Source organism: Larimichthys crocea, chromosome XIII (genome assembly GCF_000972845.2).
Source record: "Larimichthys crocea isolate SSNF chromosome XIII, L_crocea_2.0, whole genome shotgun sequence".
NCBI lineage: Eukaryota > Metazoa > Chordata > Actinopteri > Sciaenidae > Larimichthys > Larimichthys crocea.
In genome coordinates this window covers 45069026-45092966 of record NC_040023.1, presented here as the reverse complement: position 1 = coordinate 45092966, position 23941 = coordinate 45069026, and the positions used below count along the sequence as shown (strand labels likewise).

Below are 23941 nucleotides of genomic sequence, written 5' to 3'. Positions count from 1 at the left end.
CATGCAGGTCTTCGTTCACCCATTTCAAATGAATGACCCTTGCCCCATGTTTGATGAGTATTATTCTGGGAATGGTAAAGTCTAAAACTAGATTTCAACGTACAAACCCTCTTCATCCTTGATGGCTCTCTCCACTCTGTTCTCTATTGATAATTAGTAGTATTCTCCAGCTCAGACTACAAGGAACTTGGGTGTGACACTTTATGACCAGCTGTCCAACAACCTGCTCCTGAAGATTCATTCTCCACAGCATCAGGAGGATATGTACCTTCCTCAATCAGGAAACAAAGCAGGCTCTTGTCATCTCAGACTACTGCCAACACCTGTGGCTCAGAATACACCAGCCAAGCTCGTCTTCAGCCTACCTAAGTTCCCCCATATTGCAAGGGTCCACTGCAATGTGCACTGGCTGTTGTTGGCTGCTCAAATCAGATTCAACACTGGTACTTTCCAGGACATAGTCAAAGCATCCAATACAGTCTGTTATTGCCAATCGGCTACCACTTACCAAAATCACGGCTGTTTGCTGTCATGGCTCCACAATGGTGAAACAAGCTTCCCATTGACATCAGGACAGCAGAAACAGAAACAACAACAACTGTTTCAGATTGTCAGTACTTGTGAAAGGCCCTGGTTTGTCTGTTCTAGGCTACTGCAGAAAAAGAGTGGTGCAACATATCAGACTCCGGTATCTCTTAAGATAAAAAGTACTACTGAAGACATACCTATATTCTAACAAGTCAGCATAAATCTTTCACACTGGACCTAAATTTGAAAGTCAAGTTAGGAGCCTAATAAAGCAGACCCACCTTTAGGTCATTATCAACTCATTTAATATTGTGAAGAATTAGAAAACCACTTGACACACAGTAAGTCTAGAGCTTTTGGGGGCCTCTTTTAGGGCGCTGAGGCGGGTGCCCACTTTGCCCAGTTCAGTTGGTATGTCTGTAATAGATATAAAAAGAAAACTTGAACTTGAAATGTACAAGTATCTCAATGTTAAAACCGATAAGTGTCTACTGTCAGTTTTGTCACTTATCTTGTATTCTCTAATAAGTTCATAAATGCAGTGACATGCATCCTTGGCCTCGTGAATGGTCTCATCTAATTTTTAGTATAGTCTCAGATGTTTAGCTGCTTAGCCAGTTTGGCAAACCTTCTGTTTGATGGTACTTGTGGAGGAGGTGTGGTGCATCAGCTGCAGGGGAAAGGTGTGGAGAGGGCTCAGGAGAGCAGCGAGAGGGGAGATGATTAGCACACCTGCACATTGTTAACTAATCACTCTCCCCTCTGCTGCTTTCCTGAGCCCTCTCCACAGTAATATTCTTCAATGGTAATATTCTTGAAGCAACAAGTGTGTTTCTCAGTACCTCAATGTATTATGCAACGGTTAACTGCCCTATTATCAGCCTCAGGGTCACATGGCAAGATAACTAATCATTAGAAAAGTGTATTTCAAATTAAATGAGAGGCTGGTTACTTCGTGGACAAGTGGATTTAAATCCAAGATTTCTTGCTGTGAGTTGATTGTGCCGACTAGCATGCCATCTTTTTATATGTTAATGTATATTATATGCATATATTTGATTTCATGACTGAATGGTGGCACAAGTCCAAAGAGTTACAAGTTAATCTGTGGACTGCACCGATAAAGTAAAAGATCATAAACTTGTTTCAAGATTGCTGGGTGCATACACGAAGCCCTCACTTGTCTTCGAAGAACGCCAGGGTAATATCGCTGCTTCAGTGGGGCTGCCATGAGGCTGGTACTTCCTAACCCAGGACTGGATGAAAGGATCCTTTCCTATGAGGATCTGGAGAGGATGGAGAAGGAGGAGGCTGGGGATAGGCCCAAGTGGGACAACAAAGCCCAGTACATCCTAACCTGTGTGGGCTTCTGCATTGGGATTGGCAATGTGTGGCGATTCCCTTACTTGTGTCAAAGTCATGGAGGAGGTAAGTTCACATGGGAACCCACTTTGTGGAAATCGCCTGAATACCTTGTGAATATATTTGGTTTATTTTCAAAAGTCTGTTAAGTGAGTTATTATGAATTTGAAATACTGAAGACTGAGCCACAGGGACAGCGATGAGACAATTTGGCTAATATAGCATTTGAATCTGGTAAATGTTGAAGCCCTAATGCTAGGTTCACATCATGGATGGTAGAAATAGCAAAGATTCCCATGTGCTTGAGAGCATTTATGTCGTCAGACAACTCAAGGAAGTTCGGAGACTGAAAAAGATGGATCTGTGGAGTTCAGAAATACTGCATGATTGTACAGTATAGCACTATAACCATTACAGTTGTAAATGTGCATAGATGTCAATGGTACAAGTAAATTGGACAGCTTTTCAGCCCCGATTAAAAATTTATTTACCAGCTAAACCATTTTCATATTTGGTATGTTGAGATCAATAACAATAATTTTGCTACTGATCATATGTTTTCTAGGTGCCTTTCTGATTCCTTACTTGATCCTGCTGGTGCTGGAAGGGTTGCCTCTCTTGCTGCTGGAGTTTGCAATTGGCCAGCGTCTTAGGAACGGCAGTGTGGGAGTGTGGCGGGCCATCCACCCTTATCTGACTGGTATCGGTAAGTGCAGTAGGTTGTAGAACAAACGAAAGCTGTTCATGACTATCTGGCTCCCTGTAAGTGTGATATGAGTTAATGATTTTGTCCTCCACAGGTATAGCCTCCATGTTGGTTTCCTTATTGATTGGACTGTACTACAATACCTTAATAGCCTGGATCATGTGGTATCTCTTCAATTCCTTTCAGTCCCCACTCCCTTGGGCCCAGTGTCCCCTCAATGAAAATGCGACAGGTATTTAAATATACACAAAGAGATATTCAAGCACACTTACATCCAAACCTTTGCAGACCATCATTTCTTGCCTCTGCAGAATTTGTATCAGAGTGTCAACGAAGCTCCACTGTGGATTACTACTATTACCGAGTGACTCTGAATAGTACAGCCTCTATAGAGGACTCTGGAGGAATCCATTGGCCTGTGGTAGTCTGCCTGCTAGCTGCTTGGACGGTCATCTTTATCTGCTATATACGGGGAATCAGCACTTCAGGCAAGGTTTGTCAAACAATCAGTTAAACAATATGCATTCCTGAATCACCACAATTATTTAATGCTTTTCTTTTCTTGTCATGACCTCAGGCGGTGTACGTCACAGCCATTCTGCCTTACATAGTGCTGGCCATCTTCCTGATCCGAGGACTGACTCTCAAAGGCGCCATGAGTGGCATAAAGTTCCTCTTCACACCAGACGTTTGTTTAAAGCCTATTGTAAAAACAAGCCAATTATATATCTCATACCTCAAAGCCACATGACACTGTATGGTTTGCTCTTCCAGGTGGACGAGTTGATGAACCCAACTACTTGGTTGGATGCAGGTGCCCAGGTCTTTTATGCCTTTAGCTTAGCATGGGGAGGCCTCATCTCCTTCTCAAGTTACAACCCTGTTCAGTAAGTGACATATTTATCAAAACCCTCTAAAAGAACATAACGGTTCTTTCTCTTTTATTTAGCCATTCCCAGACATGTGGTTACCTGAACCTTTTTGCCTTTTTTTCTCTTACAAAGCAACAACTGCGTTCAAGATGCTGTAATCCTGTCTGCTATAACTGGCCTCACCTCAATATATGCTGCCACAGTCACATACACCATCATTGGATTCAGAGCTACAGAGAAATATGATGACTGTATGAGTGAGTAAGTAGTCCTAGGGTATGGATATCAGTGTTTTTCCAAATGGGGTAAAGTAAGTATATTTTACTTTGTATAATGAAGAGCATTTAAAAAAAAGGTGCAATCTGCAATCATATTGTAAAAGACAGGTTTGGAGAAATGTTTTCTATATTTATAGGGTCATAATATGTGTATTTGTAACGTTGACTCCAGGATGAGTTACTAATCTCTGACACATTTTCTCCCCAGTAACATCATGACATTATTAAATGCATTTGGCCTTCCTGAAGACAGCATCAATACAAGCAACTTTGAAGCAGCCTATAAATATCTGTACACCATCTACCCTGATATTGTTCCTGGATTGGACATCAAAAACTGTGACATGCAGAAATTGCTCAGTGAGGTGATTATATTAACTAATATATATCCAGGTGTATGTATGTGTGTATGTATGTATATGCATTGAGTTATTATTGTGTTTACCTTGACAGACAACGTCACATCACCCCAATCTTGGCTTCTATTGTTTGTTTTAGAATTATTTTTTTTAGATTTTACTGATCACATACACAGCAGCTGCACAGCAGAAATGTTGACCCCACATGAGTGTGTTGGCAGCCTTAGATCCTCAGGTGAGGCCCGTTCGGCTGTTCCAAAGTCACGGCTCAAATAAAGATTTTAAGAAGAAAGGGCCCCTCAGCATTGGTACAATCTGCCTGAGATAAGGTGTTTTTTATTGCTTTTTATTACTTTTGCTCTGCATTTTTGCATCTTTTGTCATCTTATTGCTTTATCTTGTGCTTTTTTTGCTCTTACTTTTCTGTTTTTATACTGGCATCAGAGTATCCTGCTTCTGCTGACAAAGCATTTGTATTATTTTTTTAAAGGTGCTACATAAAAAAAAGAAGTTATTAACATTCCTATTGATATTTTAATATTGTGATGTCTGTTTCTGCAGGGAGTGGAGGGAACAGGTCTGGCCTTTATTGTGTTTACAGAAGCCATCACTAAGATGCCTGGTTCCCCAGCCTGGTCTATCCTCTTTTTCATCATGCTTTGCTGCTTGGGAATTTCAACCCTGTTTGGCAACATTGAAGGAGTGGTAGTCCCACTTAAAGACCTGAATATATTACCTCGAAAATGGCCCCAAGAAGCAGTAACCGGTATTGTGTTTTGTAATTAAAACAATGGACACATTGGCTTTTCAACCCCAGATAAATTGATTGTCTGATTTTTGTTTTTGTGCATCTGTTTCAGGAGTGACATGTCTTGTTGGCTTCATCATCTCCCTCCTGTTTGCGCAGCGTTCAGGGATTTACTGGGTAACACTCTTTGACAACTTTGCTGGATCTGTTCCTCTTCTGACCATTGGATTGTTTGAGATGATAGCTGTTGTGTACATCTACGGCATTGACAGGTAAAGCTAATACATGTGTTTAGCATGGTATTGTATGATATTATACAACCTTTTGCAAAATTACCATATCAGCAGCCATCTGCATATAATTGAATTTCCTGCTGTTAGTGTTTGAACAGTCAGTCATCAAGCTGTACCTATTATTAAGGGATGTTTTTGTCCATGATTGGGATCTTTTCATGAAATATTCATGATAATAATCTTATGTAAAGGTTCTCTATGTAACCAATCTGTTAATAATGACACTTTTGGGCGTTAAACTGCAGTCAGTATCCTGTTTCTTGTACTCACACTTCATAGGCGCAACGAGCAACATTGGCCAAAAGTGACATAAACAAGACTGAACACTGAAAAAACTAAATGCTGGAAAATAATGTTAACAATAAAGTTGCTATCTTTTATGTTCCTATTTCATTTGGAACATTGGCTCTACAATAACTAGCATGCTGTTTGCGAATCACTCCATCAACCAGCACTACAAACCCACCACCACCAGACCCCACAACATGCAGCCAAGCCACAGCCAAATGCCCATCGCCAGTTTAGCATCATTTACAGTGAACTAGTTGACCCCTGCCTTGGCTCTTGGCTTGTTGAAAGAAATCATCAGTTATCAACCTTACTTTATATTGCTGCATAATTTAAAATTAACATAGATTGTCTTAAAACATAAGTAAGTATCATAGATCACGTTAGCTGGTGATCTATGATACTTGGAAGCTTTAATCTGTCGAATGAGATAGTGTCCAAGGGTAACCACCCATCTGCAACCTCACAAAATAACCTGCAAACAGCATGTCGGCAAATTTACCAGCCAGATCGGGTCCTGGGCGTTTGGATGCATTAAATGATCCACTCAAGACAGTATTTTGCTATTTTAGCTTGCAATTTGTCTGCATATAACTATATTTCACATGCCTTGTAGTGATGTTAGCTTTGACTTTGGACTTGGTGTTGGATTCGTGTTGCACACTGTTGACACTGTAGCAGAGAGAGAAGGCACGAGGAAGCATGAATAAGCCTCTCCGATATCTCGGAATATCCTTCCCGAGTCCTTTATACAGAAATCAGTCCAACCAATTAGCAACTAAGAAAGTCGTCAAATTTTTTATGTTACCTCACGACCTGTTCAACCACTGGCAAAAAAAGAATGAATCGTTAAAATGCCTCAGTCTTACATAATGGCATCTTTAAGCATTTAACCATTTCGTATGTTAAGTTACAGCTGCACTAATCAATATTTGTATATTTATAATGGAAAAAATGACTGAGTGCACTGTTTTAGGTGCTGCAACACCTGCTGCTAGCAACATTAACATTTATTGATTAACTTTATTATATTTATATTGCATTGTGTTGCTATCTTAGGCCAGGATATCTCTGTAAAATATATTGTTATTGCCAGCAAGTTACTTAGCTGACAGTTCTGAAGTATTTTACAATGTATTTAAAACGCTTTTGTATCGCAGGTTCAATAAAGACTTGGAGTTCATGGTCGGAAAAAAGCCCTGCATCTTCTGGCAAATTTCGTGGATGTTCATCAGTCCTGTAATCGTTCTGGTTATTTTAATTTTCTACCTGGTGACACAGGCCCAAAAAGAGCTCACCTATTTAGTCTGGGATCCAAACTCTGTAAGTACACAAATGCTTTGTTTTTTTCTACTCATGCATGATTGCAAAGTCATAATGTATCAATGTATGGTAAATGTGGTTGATACGACAGCATATAGCGGTAACAAAACATATGTTTTGTGGTTTACAGGAGTCGTTCCCGACTATGGCATCAGTACCATATCCGTCATGGATCAACGCTGTCATCTTTCTTTTGGCAGGGATCCCCAGTCTGGCAGTGCCTCTGTATGCATTATGTAGGCTGGTCTATGTTTGCTGCAAGAAAAAACGAAAATCCAGTGAAGAAACCAGCCACATTTTTGATTAAAACATTTCAGAATGTAATAAAACACAACATTATTTAATTTGTTTTGTTGGTTTATAAAAACTATATTATTTAAATTAATATGCTATACAGTATTTATAAACATGCAAAAGTCCCTAAGGCCACTGGAAACCCAAATCCACAACAACCATCCAACTAAATTACGGGTTACATGTAGATGTACATGTACAGTACATAATGGCGAGCATCTAAAATCTTAGGAATCAGTTTAAATCCAGATTTGAAATATTGTCATTTAAGTTTTTGTAAACCTTTGTGATATTTGGTTTGAATTTGGCATTGTTATCATCTGACATTAATTATGAAATTAATTCTGTGAACCAAACATTCATCATCATCTCCCTCAAAGCCAGCCAGAGCCTGGGGACTTCACTACGTTTCATGTGATAAATAAAGTCAATAATACAAATAACCAATACCTTTGATAGTAACGTTGTATTGTAATTTTTGAAATGTAAGATAATTAACTTTTGTTTTGCCTGCACTGCATGAACTGCTTGGAACAACCTTGAAATTAAGGACAGACTCAGCTGACTTTCAGAGGATCGCTCAAAGAAATGGAATACCATAAACATATAATGTCATATAGTCTCTGTGGTGTGTTTAAGAGCAACTTTTAATTATAGACAGTAGGCAACTTGAAGTGACACATAAGACTGTATTTGTCAGCACTTAATGTCAGTTTGGTATCTTTGGGTCCTTATGATAGGAGTAGGAATATTTACAAAAACAGAAGATGTAAAGCAGCAAATTGGCCAACAGAGGGAGACTGGCAAACTATAGTAAGGACAGGTGAAGCTGATTTAACAAAGCACAACATATGCAACAGGTGAAATACCCAGCATCTGACATAGGAATGTTTATAGGATTAAACAGAAGATACTGACCAACACCAAGCCTGCAGATGAGACTCTACGTATCTCCACTGAGAGCGGAAACAAAATGAGAGCTGTCCCACCAACAGCTGCATCTGCAGGAGGTGCAAGCACAAGACAGGACAAAGAAGAAAGAAATTGTTTTCTGTCTTATCACATTGTTTATGTTCTTTCTTTCTTTTGTTACATTCTTGCATTTAATAAATATGTTGCACATATACACACACAGAGACAAGAGGATGTTGATGTATAAATTAGCTTTAGAAACCTGTCAATGCCGTAGATGTACACTACTGCTTATACCAGTAGGTGGCAGAAACTGACAACAGTTTGAAACTGAATTAGTTCAGTGGGAGGGTCAATCATACCTCTGAAAAACGAATTATCACACATTCAAGTTTATCTAAAGCGAGATAGTCACATCCAGTTGGTATGTGTGCGACTTTACAGACAGTTCAAGAGACAGATATAATGGAAGGTAATGGGTTACATTGTCTGTTCTGTTTGGGAGAGTCAGGGTATGACCTGGATGGCATGATCAGGCTTTTGGATAAAGACCACACCATCAGAAGATCAAGGTTAGTTCCCTGAGAGATAGAAAAGTAACTTCATCAAAGATACAGAGTATCAGTTTCTAAACCATTTCACAGGAAGAGAAAAAAAGACAAAACACCTGGATGAAATACAACTTGGAAAAAAAGTTATATATACTGATAAATAAAAAGTCTGAGATTCATGGCAGCAACATACGTTTGTATGTAAGGAGACGAACAGGTGAAACAATGTTACCACATTGTATCAAACCCACAGTGAAACATGGAGGTGGGAATATTCAAATCTGGGGGTGTTTTGCCATCTCTGCCTGCACATAACTGACTACACCCTTACCAAACAGAAAAATAGAAGCAACCCTCCATTCTTCAGAGCCACTCTACACCCTCTGCTTTCCGTCTTTGCGGAGAAGGATTCATGCTGCAGCATGATGACCCCAGTAACCTGAAGATCAAAGAAACGTACTTTCCACCAGTTACCTGATTGAAACCCCAATGAACAGTTATATGAGCACTTGAAGATTGAGAAAGCCACCTGTTCTGTGACATCAAGAAGTTCTTTGGACATTGTTTAACTGTTCTGGGATAACATGGGTCATGAGGTTTTACACAAACCTGTGGAGTCAGGTCAGCTTGCTGTCATTAAAGTCAAAGGGAATATACATACCAAATACTAAGACTATGAAGGAGACTGATACCACAGTGTTCCTGTTACTTGTGTTGAGAGGTGATACCAAAATGTTGGCATCTTTTTTTCCCTGCTTTTGCTTTAAATGTTTATAAAGTGTAACTATTTATTCGACCTACAAATCCCCCCGGTCTACTTTACTGTATGAGTCAAGTTTGAGTAATTGAGAAAAGATATGGTTGATTGCTTCACAACTGCTATTTAGTCGTTTTATTGACTGCATCCGAGATAGGTCAGTGTAACACTGGAACAGCATCACCGGGTTATCCATTAGTCAAGGCATAGCAAATTCCTATTTTAAACCAACTTGGCAGTCTAATCATTCCTCCTACCAAATGTTTTCATTCTCTTCAACAAGGCCTGATTTCTTTATAAAAACCAACAAAAATCTGTCTCTCCTCAACTCAAAGCTGCACCTGATAGGGCATTAAAGGACAGCCCACAAGCACATAAGACATAGGAGGATGAGTGAAAAGTCCTGGCCATCCCCTAGACTAAACCAGTGAAGACAGTATTGATTCTGACATATGCTGAACTGAGAGCAGGTGGAGAACTCTGGACTAAATAAAGGCCTGCCTGAGGATGGCTGAAACAGCAGACTCTGGGGTCAAGGAGAGAGCCAAATGGGACAACAAGGCTCAGTACCTGTTGACATCTATTGGCTTTGCAGTGGGACTTGGAAATGTTTGGCGTTTTCCCTACCTGTGCCAAATCTATGGAGGAGGTAAGATGCTTTTTTTTATATATATATTTCCATTTCATCATAACAGTTTAATTAGGTTAAGAGACTTATCAGTTTTGTCACTTATATACTTCTGTTATTCTACTGTTAACATACTCTGTTACTGTTTAATCTTGGATCCACAGCTGGATTGCACTACACGTCAGGTTCTCTTTATGTAATTAGTCATTAACAAATGAACTAGGCCAGTCTGTGACACTTTCCTCAATGAATGATAAACCTTATCTATGTTTGATTGATTGAGGTAAATATGAGGGACATCTGCTCAAACAGTCTGTGTTTACTTCCTCATATTTCCAAAGATAGCTGGTGTCCCACAGCCACACAATCCTAAAGGACTCAGGTCAGGATTAAGTCTTGTAAACAGACAATTCCATGAATCAACTCCACATATTTACTCTGAGATTCCTGATTCCCAAACACAGCATTAGCCTCTGTTTGACCTCAACTTAGTGATCAATTAGTTAACCTTAAATCTGTGTTGTCTGAAGCGGTGCTGTTTGTACTAGCCTGACACCTTTCAATCACTTGTTTGGCCACTTGGAAAACTGTAAACAAATGCTAGTTCTCACCTTATGTCTATCACCTTTAGTTCAGTTTCTGGATGTCTCATTTAAGATTTCTCTGCAGCTTATGGTGGTAAATCATATATGGTCTGATGTGGTGTTATCTGTGTGATGTATAAATGTGTGGTTCACTTCATGTCAACAGGTGCATTCCTCATCCCCTACCTGATAGCACTGGTGTTTCAGGGGCTCCCTCTGCTCTACCTGGAGCTTGCTGTGGGACAGAGGTTCCGCGTGGGCAGCATCGGTGTCTGGAAATCCATCTCGCCTCTACTTGGTGGAGTCGGTGGGTTGCCTAGAATTACTCATACAATGTATTAGATCTTTTATTTGTTAGAAACGTCATTATTTCATGAGTGACAAACTTTTTTTTTCCTGTATGTAGGAATTGCCTCCATGATTGTGTCATTTCTGGTGTGCATTTTCTACAACACCATCCTGTCCTGGGTGCTCTGGTACTTCTTTCACTCTTTCCAAAACCCACTGCCGTGGAGCCAGTGTCCACTCAATGAAAACCGCACAGGTAACAAGAAAACCCCACCAGCCACTCTGACTGCTCTTAATACATTTATTGCTACAACGGTGACAGTCACAGCAGAAGCATTGCGTGATAGCAGCTCATTATATTAAATTCAATTTCAGAATTTAGTAGACAATAAAAGTTACATGATTATCATGTCAAGGAGTGGTTAACTACATGGCATGTCAGGTCATATTCCATAGGAAAACTACTGGACTGTTTTATGGCACAAAGAGATACTGCACCGCAACATAAAATAAAAAAGAGCATGAAATCCAAAAGCACATGAACTTAGCTCTGTAACAAAACCAAAATAAACACTGTTAAAGTTAGGATAAAGTACTGCTAAAGTTTTATAGATCTCTTTTTCACTTCTGTATGCATCCGTATAGGCTACAATGTGGAGTGTGAGAAGAGCACACCAGTGAATTACTTTTGGTACCGTGAGACCCTGAATATCTCAACGGACATCGAGACCAGTGGCTCCATGCACTGGTGGCTGGTTGTCTGTCTGGCCAGTGCCTGGTGTGTGGTCTACATCTGCTTTATCAAAGGCATCGAGTCCATGGGAAAGGTCTGTTTACCTGGCAAAAAAATAAATGAAGTCCTGTTTCAAAATCAGCCCTTGACATTATGTTTGCATGTTTCAGGCTGTATATGTGACAGCCACATTCCCTTACCTGGTGCTGACTATTTTCCTCATCCGTGCCACCACACTGCCTGGAGCTACTGATGGACTGATGTACCTCTTCACTCCTAAAGTGAGTTTGGTCACTTGCTTCCACTTCAGGTGATTTGCATCATGTGTCACAGGCACAATGACCTGATGTATTGTTTTTTTTAATTGTTTTTTTATTGTCACTGTAGTGGGAGATACTGAAGAACCCTCAGGTGTGGCTGGACGCAGCCACGCAGATCTTCTTCTCTCTCTCTGTGGCCTTCGGTGGTCTCATATCTTTCTCCAGCTATAATCCGGCGAAGTAAGCGCTAAATATTATCAACTCTTGTCAGTAAAATTTTGATATTTTGTGTGATGGCTTACAAAGCTCTGTTTTTTCTCTTCTGTGTCTGTTAGAAACAACTGCGAGAGGGATGCTGTTATAGTAGGAGTAATAAATAGCGCTACATCTATATATGCCTCCATTCCAATCTTCTCCATCCTGGGATTCAAAGCCACCAATGTCTACAACTCTTGTCGAATGGAGTATGTATGGGCAAATATTCTTTGTAATTCCTAAAGCTTCTTTTTCTCTTTCCAATACCAATGAGGCAAAAAAAAAATTGTACCCTGTCTGCAGAAACATCTTGGATCTGACCAACCACTTTGAGCTTGCGGAGCAGAACATAACACTTGAAAACTACGATCAGTGGTTTGACCATCTGAATAGTACATATCCAGATCAGGTGGCCAGTTTGAAACTGAGGCCCTGTGACCTGCAAAAATTCCTTGATCAGGTATTGACATTTTAAAACAAATCTTGCACATTGCATTCTTTGCATCTGACTCCCATCACCCTTAATCCTGGTTGTTCTTTCCTTGAGTGCAGTACATCATGTGCCGGTCAAACATGTCAGTTCAAGCCTCCTCATTACTTTCTTGCCTTATCTTTGATCTTCCTCCCCTTAGAGCGCATCGGGTACTGGCCTCGCATTTATCGTGTTTACCGAAGCAGTGATAGAAATGCCAGGCTCGCAGGTATGGGCCGTATTGTTCTTCATCATGCTCTTCAGTTTGGGCCTCTCCTCCATGTTTGGCAACATAGAGGGAATCCTCACACCCATCAACGACCTCAAATTACTGCCCAATTGGATCCCTCATGAAGTCAAAACAGGTAACTAAATCAGCTTAAGTTTTTTCCTCTTAAATTCCACCTCTGAAAACCCCTTTTTTTTGTCATTTTCTCAGCAATCATCTGCATGATATGCTTCTTGACGGCACTCCTCTTCACCCTGAGTTCGGGGAACTACTGGGTGGAGGTCTTCAACGGCTATGTGGGCTCTGTGCCTCTGCTCATCATTGCATTCTTTGAGATTATCGGAGTCGTTTATGTCCATGGAATGAAAAAGTAACTTTTTATCCTATTCTTCTTCCTATAGTGCAGTCTTACACAATTTATTTCTATTAACTTTTTCTCTGATCCCCCTTACACTCCCACAGTTTCAGTGATGACATCTATTTCATGACTGGATCGAGGCCTAACATCTACTGGAAGGCATGCTGGATGGTGATCAGTCCTTTAATGCTCCTGGTGGTGTTTGTTGCCTACGTGGTTGTTCAAGCACAGAAACATCCCACCTATCCCACATGGAATCCAAATTATGTAAGCAGGTCATGTGTACTAACGAGGAAATGTTACTAATATCAAATAATAATGTAGAAATACCATAATCGATAAACATAAAATGACTACATGTATGTGAAAAGGATCGCTCATACGAACAAGCCCACAGAGAATTATTACACAACTTTCCCCTCAGCTCTATAGATCGATTTAACGTCTTTTAGCTAATCGTCTTGTTTTATGCCCACAACTTCTCTGTTGTGCTTCATTGTAACCACTCTCATTAGACACACACTCAGCTGTTTACAACAAGATAAACTCACACAAGCAGCTTATAAATAAATGACAGACCAAAGTTATCTGGTGAACATAGTGGAACATTTTGCAGTGAAGGAGCCAGTAATTTTCCTCAGGGGATGGTGGAGAACAAAAACAGAGCTAACAAGGAGAATACTAATGTTGCTTAATTGCGTTTTGCCAAAACATGGTGAAATTTATACATTGAATATGAAGCTAGTTGACGCAGAAAATTAGCTATTTGTTTGGCTGTTCTGAAGTTCAGAGTATGGTGGTTCTGGCCGCTGCCATCTTCATTTGTCCAAAAAAATGGACAAAGATGTGGAGTGTGGGTGGAGCTGATAAAATAAATGTACATTTCAGAACTTCTCTGCCCTTCACCAAATTTAGACTTCTTAGATCCTCAAAAGTTATTTTTACCTCTTGCATGATCGAGGCTAGTGGGTAAGTGAGATCATGTCTGATAATATATTATTCTAAACGTTTTTCCACTTCTCTTTTTCTTCAGGACGAATTCCCTGAAACTAAAGTGATTCCTTACCCGGACTGGGTGTTTGCCATAATCATCCTACTCTGTGTAGTACCTGTGACTTCCATTCCTCTGGTGGCTCTCTACAGACTGATCCGTAGAGTCAGATCACCTGATCGCGGTGACCTAAACAACTACTGCAATGAAGGCTTTGAGATTGAAACACAGGAGCAGAACAACCGGAGAACTTGAGAAATGTTTCAAGTAACTTGAATTGTTACTAAATTCCTGAACAGAAAAGTACATCCTGTACTGCTTCTGTGGAATTTTATTCACTGGACATATAATCAATCATGCTGAACTCACAACTCAGATTAGATTAGTCAAAAACAAAACTTAAATTTATTGAACGGTGAAATTCATTCCTTTTGTACATGAAATGTACATGGTGTAAATAACATTCAGTTTCAAATCATTCACACACACATGCGCGCACACACACACACACACACACACACACACACACACACTTCTGTGAACTTTAAAATATAAATTATTTTCCAAGTGACATCATGTCGTCTTTGTGGAAAACTACCACCAGTGTAAATCAAAGTCCAGGGAGACAACAACAACTGTGGGATGAGGAGGGGTCTGATACAGTAGCTTAATGGTTTTCATATATCCATCTTTATTGATCTGGTGGTTGTTGTTTAAAGGGTGTGTTTATGACTAAAGTTCATCACTTGAGTGTTTTATATCAGATGACTAAGGACTGTTTATCTCTTTTTTTCTGCAGCCACATTTCCTGATACTGTATAATAGTTACGGGACATGTTTTTGACACACTGACAGACCAAATAAAAGACAATTACTGATCTGAACACATTACTCATCTCACTCCCTTTGAAACCTGAGGATGAGACAAGAAAGAAAAAGCTGTCTTTAGACCAAGTCTGCTTAGTTTTTTCCAATAGATTACTGAAATACTTATCAATGCATTTCAGCTGCGGAGAGTTTTGCGGTTGGGTTCAGAGATGTAAATGGTAGGTAGTCTACGTCTTAATGGCCAAGAAGTCGACTGGGGTCCTGGGGTTAGTGGCCTGCCGGACCCTGGCCAGCCTCAGGTCCCCCAGACGCTGCTCAAGACTGCGCTTCCCTGTCAAGGGGATAACAGCAGAACATGTGCAAAAAAACAAGGTGGCAATAAAGTGATTTGTGTACATATAAGATCTTGTATCTAGATTTATTGGGTTAAGTCCACTTTCAAAACAGATGGCTATCCTTTCAAGTTGCAATAAGGAAGTTTTCAATATGTTCTTTTCAATTGTGCCTGTAGATCGGAGCAGATCAGAAAAGAGTCTTAGTGATCGTGTAACTAAAAGTTTTACTGTGAAAATATGGCACTACCATAAAACGCCCGCTTTTTAGGATGGAGTTTTGTCACCACCAAAGATCACAGGTAGCAGAGTATTTGAACCCTTTTAACAATTCACATAGATTCAGCTCACCTACCTTATAATGAAATGAATGAGGTATTTGATGGAGGCAGATTAAAAGGATGCTCATCAACCTATATTTCTTTAATTTTTCACTTTTCACTTTCATCTATGCATTAACATTTTTACATATTCTACAGATATGTGTGATTAAGACATGAATCTGTAACCAGCAAAAGAATGGATAATGAATCCATACGTAACAGCGTAATCAATTTTATGTATGAATGACTCAGTGGTGGGAACCTCATTAATCATTAATAGCTCTCAACACAGCAACAGGAGCAGTAGGTAATTTAATTCACTGTGTTCACTCTGATGCTGCAGACTGGTTCATGTTCATGACAATAGTCATTTTCTTGTCATCTTGTGCTGCCATCGGACAGTTTCTGAGATATTGTTGTGTATGTGAGTGTTTCTTGAGGGTACATACGTTTTTGTAAGTGTGGGAGCAGATCCTTATAGAGAGGGCGATGTTGTGACAGCACTAGCAAGAAGGAAAGACAGAAGAGCAGCTCCACTGCTTCATACTGTACAATGCCAGTCTGGGCCTTACTGCCTAAAATCAATCCTGGAGAACGAAGAAGAGTTAAGAAATTATGAAAATAAGCTTTGAAGTATTGCTTTAGTTACTTTATACAGATATATGAGGGGGAAATGTTGCCTTTGTTGCTGAGCCTGATGAGCTGATTGCCATACTCTGCCATATCCCATATCATCTGCAGGAAGTAAACAGGGTTCTTAGCAACCGTCTGACCAAAGGGCAAACTCTGGGCACACACATGGAACCTTAAGAGAAATGTAAAAAAACATAAGGGAGAAAAGAAATTACTCAGACAAGCCCAGCCTATTCAGATATTTACAATCTGAGATAAAAAAGTGGTACAGGGGTTTGTGCGGTCTTGCACAGGTATTGACTTGACAACCATCCCTGTGCTTATTTTAATAGGAGTGTTTACCCTATTTTTTTAAGTCAGTAAGAACACATATAAAATACAGTTGTGATGAAGTACACACACAATTCATATTCACGTTGGGGTAATGGACACAGATTTGCAGTGCTCATCAGTTTATTTAATCTTAAAGAGAAATAATGATTACACATCAGAATCTGTCTGTATTATATGCCAACAATTCAGTTTTATTCTTTACCTGCGTGCATGAAGCAGCACCAGCTTGTAGATGTTCTTGTAGACTGCCTCAATAGAGTTGGTCTGAGAATGAAAAGATATCTACCATTGTTATATCTGGCACACAGACAAAGTGTGCAGGAAGGGTGTGACAGAATACGTGCAGGACTTCATGCATCTTATCAAATGTGAATGTGTCTTTAATATTTGCATGTGATATATAAACAAAAGGCAATATTGACTAGTTATATCTTCTGTTCCTTGACCCAATTCACCCACATGCTTATATTTATCATCTATCTGCTGTTGCGTTTTTCCATTATCTGACAAGAACCATAAACTCAGTTATCGGGGAACTTGACAAGTGTACAGCTGTTATTTACCACCTTGTTTGAGGGTAACGCCCAGCTCAACAACTGGGTCTTTTTTTTTTCTCTACCTGATAAATGCTACCTATCGGCATAATTTATGAGAGAAAGTACAGGGTTCAGGTTTCCACCTTTTCTAGGATGGGTTTCTTTAAAAAAGGGGACACATCTCATGTATATACATTTTTGCAGCTGATGTGAACATATAGTGCGGTGAGAAGCTTTCCTTACTTCTATTCTCCTATGATATTCCTTGAATATAAGTATGCCCATGACAGCTAAGAGATTACAGCCATTCTAGTGACTCTTTGAATCTGCAATTGAGCTAAATGTGCTCAAACAAGTGCAGCCATCAGGATCTTAAGATATTTGGTCATACAAATACATAGCATAAGTATAATCAGTAACTGAGATGACAAAACGTGCCACATTTTATGTGGTTGTCCAAACACTGTTGATGATAAAATGTGGTCAACTGAAGTAAGAAATTCCTCAGTGCAGACTGAAGAATTTATTGCTTCATTTGACTTACCATCACCACTGACTGGACACCCATCTTAAACATGGCTTATTTTTTCCTTACAAGACCACTGAAGTGATTACAATTCATCCCAAGGGAGGGGGTGAATGTCAATAAAGAATAGTCAAAATATTTGACTAATAGCATACATGGAGACCAGCGACAATGTCTGTTAATAGGTGTATCATGTGTCCAATATAATAAACTCCAAAACTTGTTGACAAATCCTTTGTTGCACAACCTTGTATGCCCAGTGTACAATTGGTACAGTTATCTCCCAAGCTTGCAGCTGTTTGTTGCTTCTTTTCTGTAGCAATCTGTTTTACTATCGTTTTTTTTTCTGTTAGCTGAATCTACCATTGGATCAGAATATATTGTGTTAATGGTGTGCATTTTTAAAACTATTAGGACCATTATTTCCCTGACCTTCAGGTCCAAGAACAAAGCATGGCACTTGAGTCTAAGGACAGCCATCAGTTTCCTCCTCATTTGCTGTCCAGCTGAGTGGAAAGAGCCCAAAGTAAGGCTGTAGCGGAAAGACAGTCCTGCATAGCTGTAAAAGATGAAAAAGATAAAAAGCAACAATAACAAGATAATTTGCCATGAAATAACTAGAATGGGAGTATATATGGAGTGTAAATGAGTCATATTTTACACAGGGGGTTTCGCGCTACAAATTTACAAGAAACCATTAAAAACTGGCAAAAGCCTAATCATTTCTCACGCAAGAAGGACACTTGAATCAGTAATTCTACAGTTTAAGTACAACGTTTCACCTGGAATAGTCTTTGTAGACATCCAGTAAGTGTGTGTCCAGCAGCAGTCCACACCATGGGAAGAGGCAGTGAGGCGGGAGCATGCGAATGCCGGGACAGGAGCTCTCACTACTCAACACCTGAAAGTTGATCACCACCTTCTGCGGGTTGACCACCAGACCATACTGTGGTACACCGGCCAGCAAGATCCTTAACACAAAGGGCAAATGTCATGATCGACTGCTAAATTAGAGATTCAGCATCACATCACCCAGTGCTTTTCCATTTATTTGCTGATGCTGGTACTACATCCTTTAAAAGAAATTTACTGGAAAGAACAAATCTTGATTACTGGGAAATGTTATGAATCATGGCTATGTTTCTCAAATACACAGTTTGTTTCCCAGCATATCACAAAGCTTATGTAATAATGTTTATCATCTCAGAAATACTTTTTCCAATTGTGAAAAACCACATGCCTTTATCTCCCCACGCTGTGATTTTCACAACAGCCTCCTCAAATAAAAAGATAAAATTTTTTAAAAACTATTAACGGGCTTTTAAGCAGAACTAGGGGGTTGTTCATGCCTCCCAAGGCTGGCTCAGAGTAGGTTTCGGAATGATTTCCTGATCTCATTAATTACATTTAATTAATGAGGCTCCTCACTTCTTGCCATATTTCTGACCTTTTAGTGCCAAATAAGACAGCACAGCACTGGCTTAAAAACTAGATGGGACTGAGCCTTTACAGTTTTCTTTAATTTGTTGTTCTGTTTGTGAGAGCTGCTTAATAAATAAAAATATTATTGTTGTTATTAATTTACCCTTACAGATGTTAACAAGTGTTAGAAGTAGTTGTTTGCATTGGATTCTGCAGGAACTGTATTTATACTGCAGCCTTCTACTTCCAAAATAATATATGTGTGCATGGCTTCTGGTAACAATTTTACTGCCAAGAAATGCAAATAAAACTCTAACTAAAAGTCCCATTGCGTCAGACTTCACCTGTAGTCTGAAAAGGTTAAAAATAATCTCAACCTTTGAAAAGAGCATTAGTAAAGATGTGGCTGTAAAAAGAACTTGATGTCTTGTGTCACATGAAGAGTCATATGTGTGGGAAAACTTTGTGTGGGTCATACTTGAGAAATGATTGTGCTTCGTGGAAGTCTGGGGTGATTAGAAGAAAGTCATCCACCAGTCTCATCAAACATCTACAGGACACGCAGAGAGGAAAATCACAGACACAGAAATGAACTACAGTACAGAAACACTGCCTTCTGCTGCTGCAGGTGTGTTATTACATCCATAGAAGCTGACTGAAATCTGTACCCTTTTTTTTTAGTAATGTCCTTGAACAGGGCGTTCTCCATGTGACCGTAGCAGAGACAGCAGAGTAGACTGGACGCGACCGACCCCTGAGGAATCCCTCGGCACTGACGGTATGTTCTGAAATACAGAAAGCGAATATCAAACTCTAACTTAAAGAGGCAAAAAAAGTAGGAAGCATCTGTGGTGATGTTGTATAAAAGTGATAGTGTGCCAACTTCTGCCACTCACATACAGGTGTATTGAATGTTGGCAATGCTTACTTCTTCCCAAACTGAACAACACTGCCAGTTAGCATTTGGGTGAAGAACTGCAACGCCTCTTTGCCACAAAGATCTGAGGAGAAATGCTGAAAAGAAGAAAATAAAATGAAACGGTTTGGATCAAAAGAAGTATCAAGCATCTATAGCTCATGAAATATCAGAGAGGTCACTCTCACCTGCTCTACCAGTATGGTGTGATGAACTTTCCCGCTTTTCTGTAGTGCCATCACAAACCCTTTCATGTTGGTCGATCCCATGTTATCCTCCAGAAAATCTGCCTGTATTAAAAAAAAAAAAAGAGGGATAGTTCAGGTTTTCTAAAGACAGCAGACAGAAGTCAGTTCTCTAAACTGCGTCTTCAAACTGGGAGCATGCTGACTGCCACCTACTGTCAGTAACACACTGACATGCATAAGTACCTCAATACAACCTCAAAAAACCCAAAGTATCCCTTGAACAAACATGAGAAACTCCAATTACTCAGATATTATGTGAGCATACTGTGTAGTATAGTATGTATGTGATGGTACCTGTCTAACAAAAGACTTTTTCAGGCCCTCGTGGGAATCAACCCAGATCTTAGCGTAGCGGCGGATGGTAAAGAGTTCATCCTGGACAGGTGACAGAGCGTGGCCAATCACCTCAATGAGTTTGTCGTGAGGCAGACTCTCATAGGCTCCACTCACATCCACCTTAAATGAAGAGAAATTAAAAGCATGCTAAAAGTACAGTTCAATGCTTTTTGTATCAGTATCATTAAAAAGATGCAACAGCAAAAATTAAATCAGACAAAAAAAACAAAAAAAAAACTACCTTAACAAAGTAGAGGGGTTGCGGTGTCTCCTTCTGGGCAGGAGCTATCGAGCGCAACGCTTTGTGGATATCTGTCATCCCCCACACTGTGGAGCCCAGAAGGGATGGAGTGGAGCGCACACACGCCTGCAGTATATCCAGCAAGTCCCTGACATGCCCACGGTATTGCTGCAGGGGTAAAGACATGTTCAAAATATGTGCAATCACTCAACAACACACAACTCGTGAATGCGTAAGGGAGAACTGTAACGTAAATTGTACCCTTGTTTTAGCATCTGCTCCTATGACTCGTGTGATAGGCCTCATGCCGTCGGTCTTGGGAATAAAGCGAAGGCGGGAGATGACGGTGGCTTTGGGGAGGGACGCCACCTGAGCCGGAGTCAACTCCTCCATCTGACCCTTAGAGAGGTGACCTCTAAAACACAGAAAGGGTTTGTGAGCTTGTGTGAGCGTGACTGTATGAGTACAAGCATCTGCATGTGTGTGTATGTGTTCGTACCTGAAGGCCAAGTCTTGCAGTTTTGCCCAGACTTCCTGTCTGTAGAACCTGAGAGCGTTCTTCTGGCCCACACTCTCACTGACATAGAAACAGGCTCGAACCAGGCCCACAACATAGCCGTCCAGAAGCCAAGCCAGGAACTGACCCAGGATCTGTGTCCGGTACAAGAGCTCACTGGGCGGGAACCTGCCTGTAGAGGAGAGGGGTTTTGTATCGGCTAAAATGCATGTAGCAGGACAAAAAACACTTTACAGCTATCTTACCTGTCTTACTGATCTTCAACCAATTGCAGTCATTCACCTTCATCTTCCACATCAGTTCAGCCAGTGAAAGCTTCTCAAACTTCCCACTGCGCAAGAAACCCCTGACCCTTGCAAAGAAATTAAGTCGGTTGTGGTGGGAACCCCACAGCTCACAAGGGATCACAGCAGAGAGGCATTCCTTGACAAACAGGTAGACCCGGTGAGGTGCACAGTGTTGAGGCAAGAGGGAGCTTAATTCCCCTCGTCCTGGATCTCTCTCCTCCGCCAGTGGGCACATCTTCTGCAGTATTCTGCTGTAGGGACATCTCCTGTGTTGACGCAATAGCTGATCAAAGAGAGGGACCGCGTTAAAAAAGCGCCGGGGGAGTTTCTTTGGTTTCCTCTCAACCCCGTTTAGGTACGCCAGCCCCTCAAAGAACACTGTTCGTACCAAATCTCTACCTTGTAGTCTTCTGCATCCATCAGCGCTCTTCTTCTTCCTATTGAGAAGGAAGCCACGCATGCCCCGTCCACCATATAGGAATCCCAGAGTGCGGATAAAACTTTGCGAGGGAGGCAAAGGGGGGAAAATACCCGATCTCCAACTGGGTCCTCCCTCCAGAGGAAGTATGTTTGTTTGCATTTCAACAGACTGTTTTGAACCAGGAGCAACATTTTCTAAAGGCTTTATAGATAGGGTTGGTTCCACAGACATGGGCTGCCCTTCCTTGATTGTTTCATAGCAGACCTGTTGGATTTCCTGCACGGGTCCTCTTTGTCCTACCCGTCTCCTCTTTCCTGGACAAGTCATAATCTCCTCCTCATCCTTTCCTTCAGTTTCTCTCTTTCTTTTCCCCTTCTCCACTCCTACATCCACCCTGCTACTTTTCTTGCTGGTAGAAGGTTTCTCAACTTCCCGTCTCCTTTTCAAGGTCACTGCACCTCGATACCTTCTTGCACTGTTATGTGTCCTAGATCGAGGCCGGAGACAAAACCCATGGGAGGACGTAGTCATGGTCACCCTGTCATAGACGGGAACGCCGCACACCTGGAAAACACATGAAGGAGGGACGGCCACAAACACAGAGCAGCTCTCAAACAGGTACCGTGTGATGTCTGTGCCGAGTCGCATCGTGACTTTCTTCCACAGGTCACTGCCGTGGATGTAGGCAGCGCTTTGAGTTACATCACCTTGAAATTTAAAGTGGTCCGCATCCCGCTTTTCCTGTGCCAGGGACAGAAAATTGTAGCCGTGTGCTAAGACATTTCTTTTCTTTTTCCTTTTCAGTCTGTTAAGAACAAAGGCCAGCAGTTCAGGCAGAGTGCAGATCTGTGGAGAGCATAAATACATCACATCAACATGACTATTATTAAATCCTTTTAATAAGAAAACATCAAGTCTGGATAAAGTTCAGATAACTTCACTGCTCATAAACTGTATGAGTCACTCTTTGACAACCAAAATTGAGGTTACTTCCTACACTTATTATAAAAATAAACACTTAATAAGAGGTGCCATGACAGCAGGGGGTTGTGCAAAAGTGTCAACAGTGAAGAAACCGACAAGCCGGTGTAACGGTTTAACGAGCGACCGTGTTAACTGGTGACCATTAGTTACCACGGAGTTGAAAATCTGTGGTTGTCGTAGTTACGATATCTCTTATAACTATGACAACGGTCGCCAGTTGGTCAGCCGTTAGCTAACCTAAGGTTATCTTTAATATAGAGGAGCGGTTACCTGGTTACAGCTCGGCACTTGCTGTAGTTCCTTGTCAAAGCATACAAAAACATCCCGGACGAAGGATTTGAAGCGGTTTGTGTCGGACTCGTTAATAAGCGCTGCTTTGGGTCCTTCTTTGAACACGATGCTGTCCGCAAACTCCTCCAGTGTCTTCACGTGTTGATACAGTGACTTGAGAATGCCAAGTGTTGGGGATATGTCAGCTGTAGACATGCTGACAACATGAACACAACGTGCCGGTAACTCAGGACGTGGCAGACACGTGGTTAGCAAGCTTGCTTTGAGCTTATATTTACAGTTTGAGAGCCCGCGTCAATCTTAGCCAATGAGACGGCCGTTTTGTGCAAAGGTCCAATCAGATAGCCTGATACTCCGGCACAAAGTCACAATTGACCAATAGCCAACAAGTAAAGTAATGTTGTCTTTTTTTTCATGAAAAATGTGATAATTGACAGTTTGATGTGCCAAAAACAACAACACAGCAAGGAAATACTATAGATAGATAGATAGATAGATAGATAGATAGATAGATAGATAGATAGATAGATAGATAGACAAAAAGAACCATAAAAGTATATCAAATTACAAGAATACAACATTAAAAACAGGTTTAAAAAAAGAATCAGATGGAAAAGGCTATTGTAAAACAGGTGGGTTTTGAGTGCAGACTTGAATTGCAGTATAGTAATTTATATCATACTTGATGGCGTATAGTA

General features: G+C 40.6%; 3 protein-coding genes across 4 annotated transcripts; 2 read left to right on the top strand and 1 right to left on the bottom strand.

The window, feature by feature from the left end:
* Positions 1–1292: 1292 nt before the first annotated feature.
* LOC104920433 (sodium-dependent neutral amino acid transporter B(0)AT1) lies at positions 1293–7361 on the top strand. Its single transcript, XM_019275436.2, has 13 exons — positions 1293–1518; positions 1680–1956; positions 2456–2596; positions 2691–2828; positions 2908–3089; positions 3174–3284; positions 3371–3483; positions 3601–3729; positions 3955–4111; positions 4667–4871; positions 4966–5125; positions 6595–6757; positions 6888–7361. Exons 2-13 carry the CDS (start codon positions 1758–1760, stop codon positions 7062–7064), a joined length of 1875 nt encoding a protein of 624 aa, XP_019130981.1. The 5' UTR covers positions 1293–1518; positions 1680–1757; the 3' UTR covers positions 7065–7361.
* A 1883-nt stretch (positions 7362–9244) lies between these two features.
* Positions 9245–14953, top strand: slc6a18 (solute carrier family 6 member 18). The gene is made up of 12 exons (XM_010732697.3): positions 9245–9920; positions 10650–10790; positions 10890–11027; positions 11417–11598; positions 11675–11785; positions 11892–12004; positions 12100–12228; positions 12323–12479; positions 12652–12856; positions 12931–13090; positions 13183–13345; positions 14112–14953. The coding sequence occupies exons 1-12, from the start codon at positions 9779–9781 to the stop codon at positions 14322–14324; spliced, it is 1854 nt and encodes a 617-aa protein (XP_010730999.1). The 5' UTR covers positions 9245–9778; the 3' UTR covers positions 14325–14953.
* On the bottom strand, positions 14449–23597 carry tert (telomerase reverse transcriptase). Of its 2 annotated transcripts, none has more exons than XM_010732698.3 (16): positions 23223–23597; positions 21506–22814; positions 21243–21432; positions 21005–21158; positions 20744–20911; positions 20461–20622; positions 20107–20208; positions 19931–20016; positions 19671–19787; positions 19481–19552; positions 18363–18551; positions 18013–18139; positions 16721–16782; positions 16233–16357; positions 16002–16139; positions 14449–15228 (listed from the first exon to the last, which is right to left on the bottom strand). In XM_010732698.3, the coding sequence occupies exons 1-16, from the start codon at positions 23436–23438 to the stop codon at positions 15125–15127; spliced, it is 3321 nt and encodes a 1106-aa protein (XP_010731000.2). In that variant the 5' UTR covers positions 23439–23597; the 3' UTR covers positions 14449–15124. The 2 variants fall into 2 exon arrangements, with proteins under 2 accessions (XP_010731000.2, XP_027143070.1); XM_027287269.1 differs by lacking the exon at positions 23223–23597 and having other exon boundaries at positions 21506–22532; positions 22676–22808.
* Between the last annotated feature and the right edge of the window lie 344 nt (positions 23598–23941).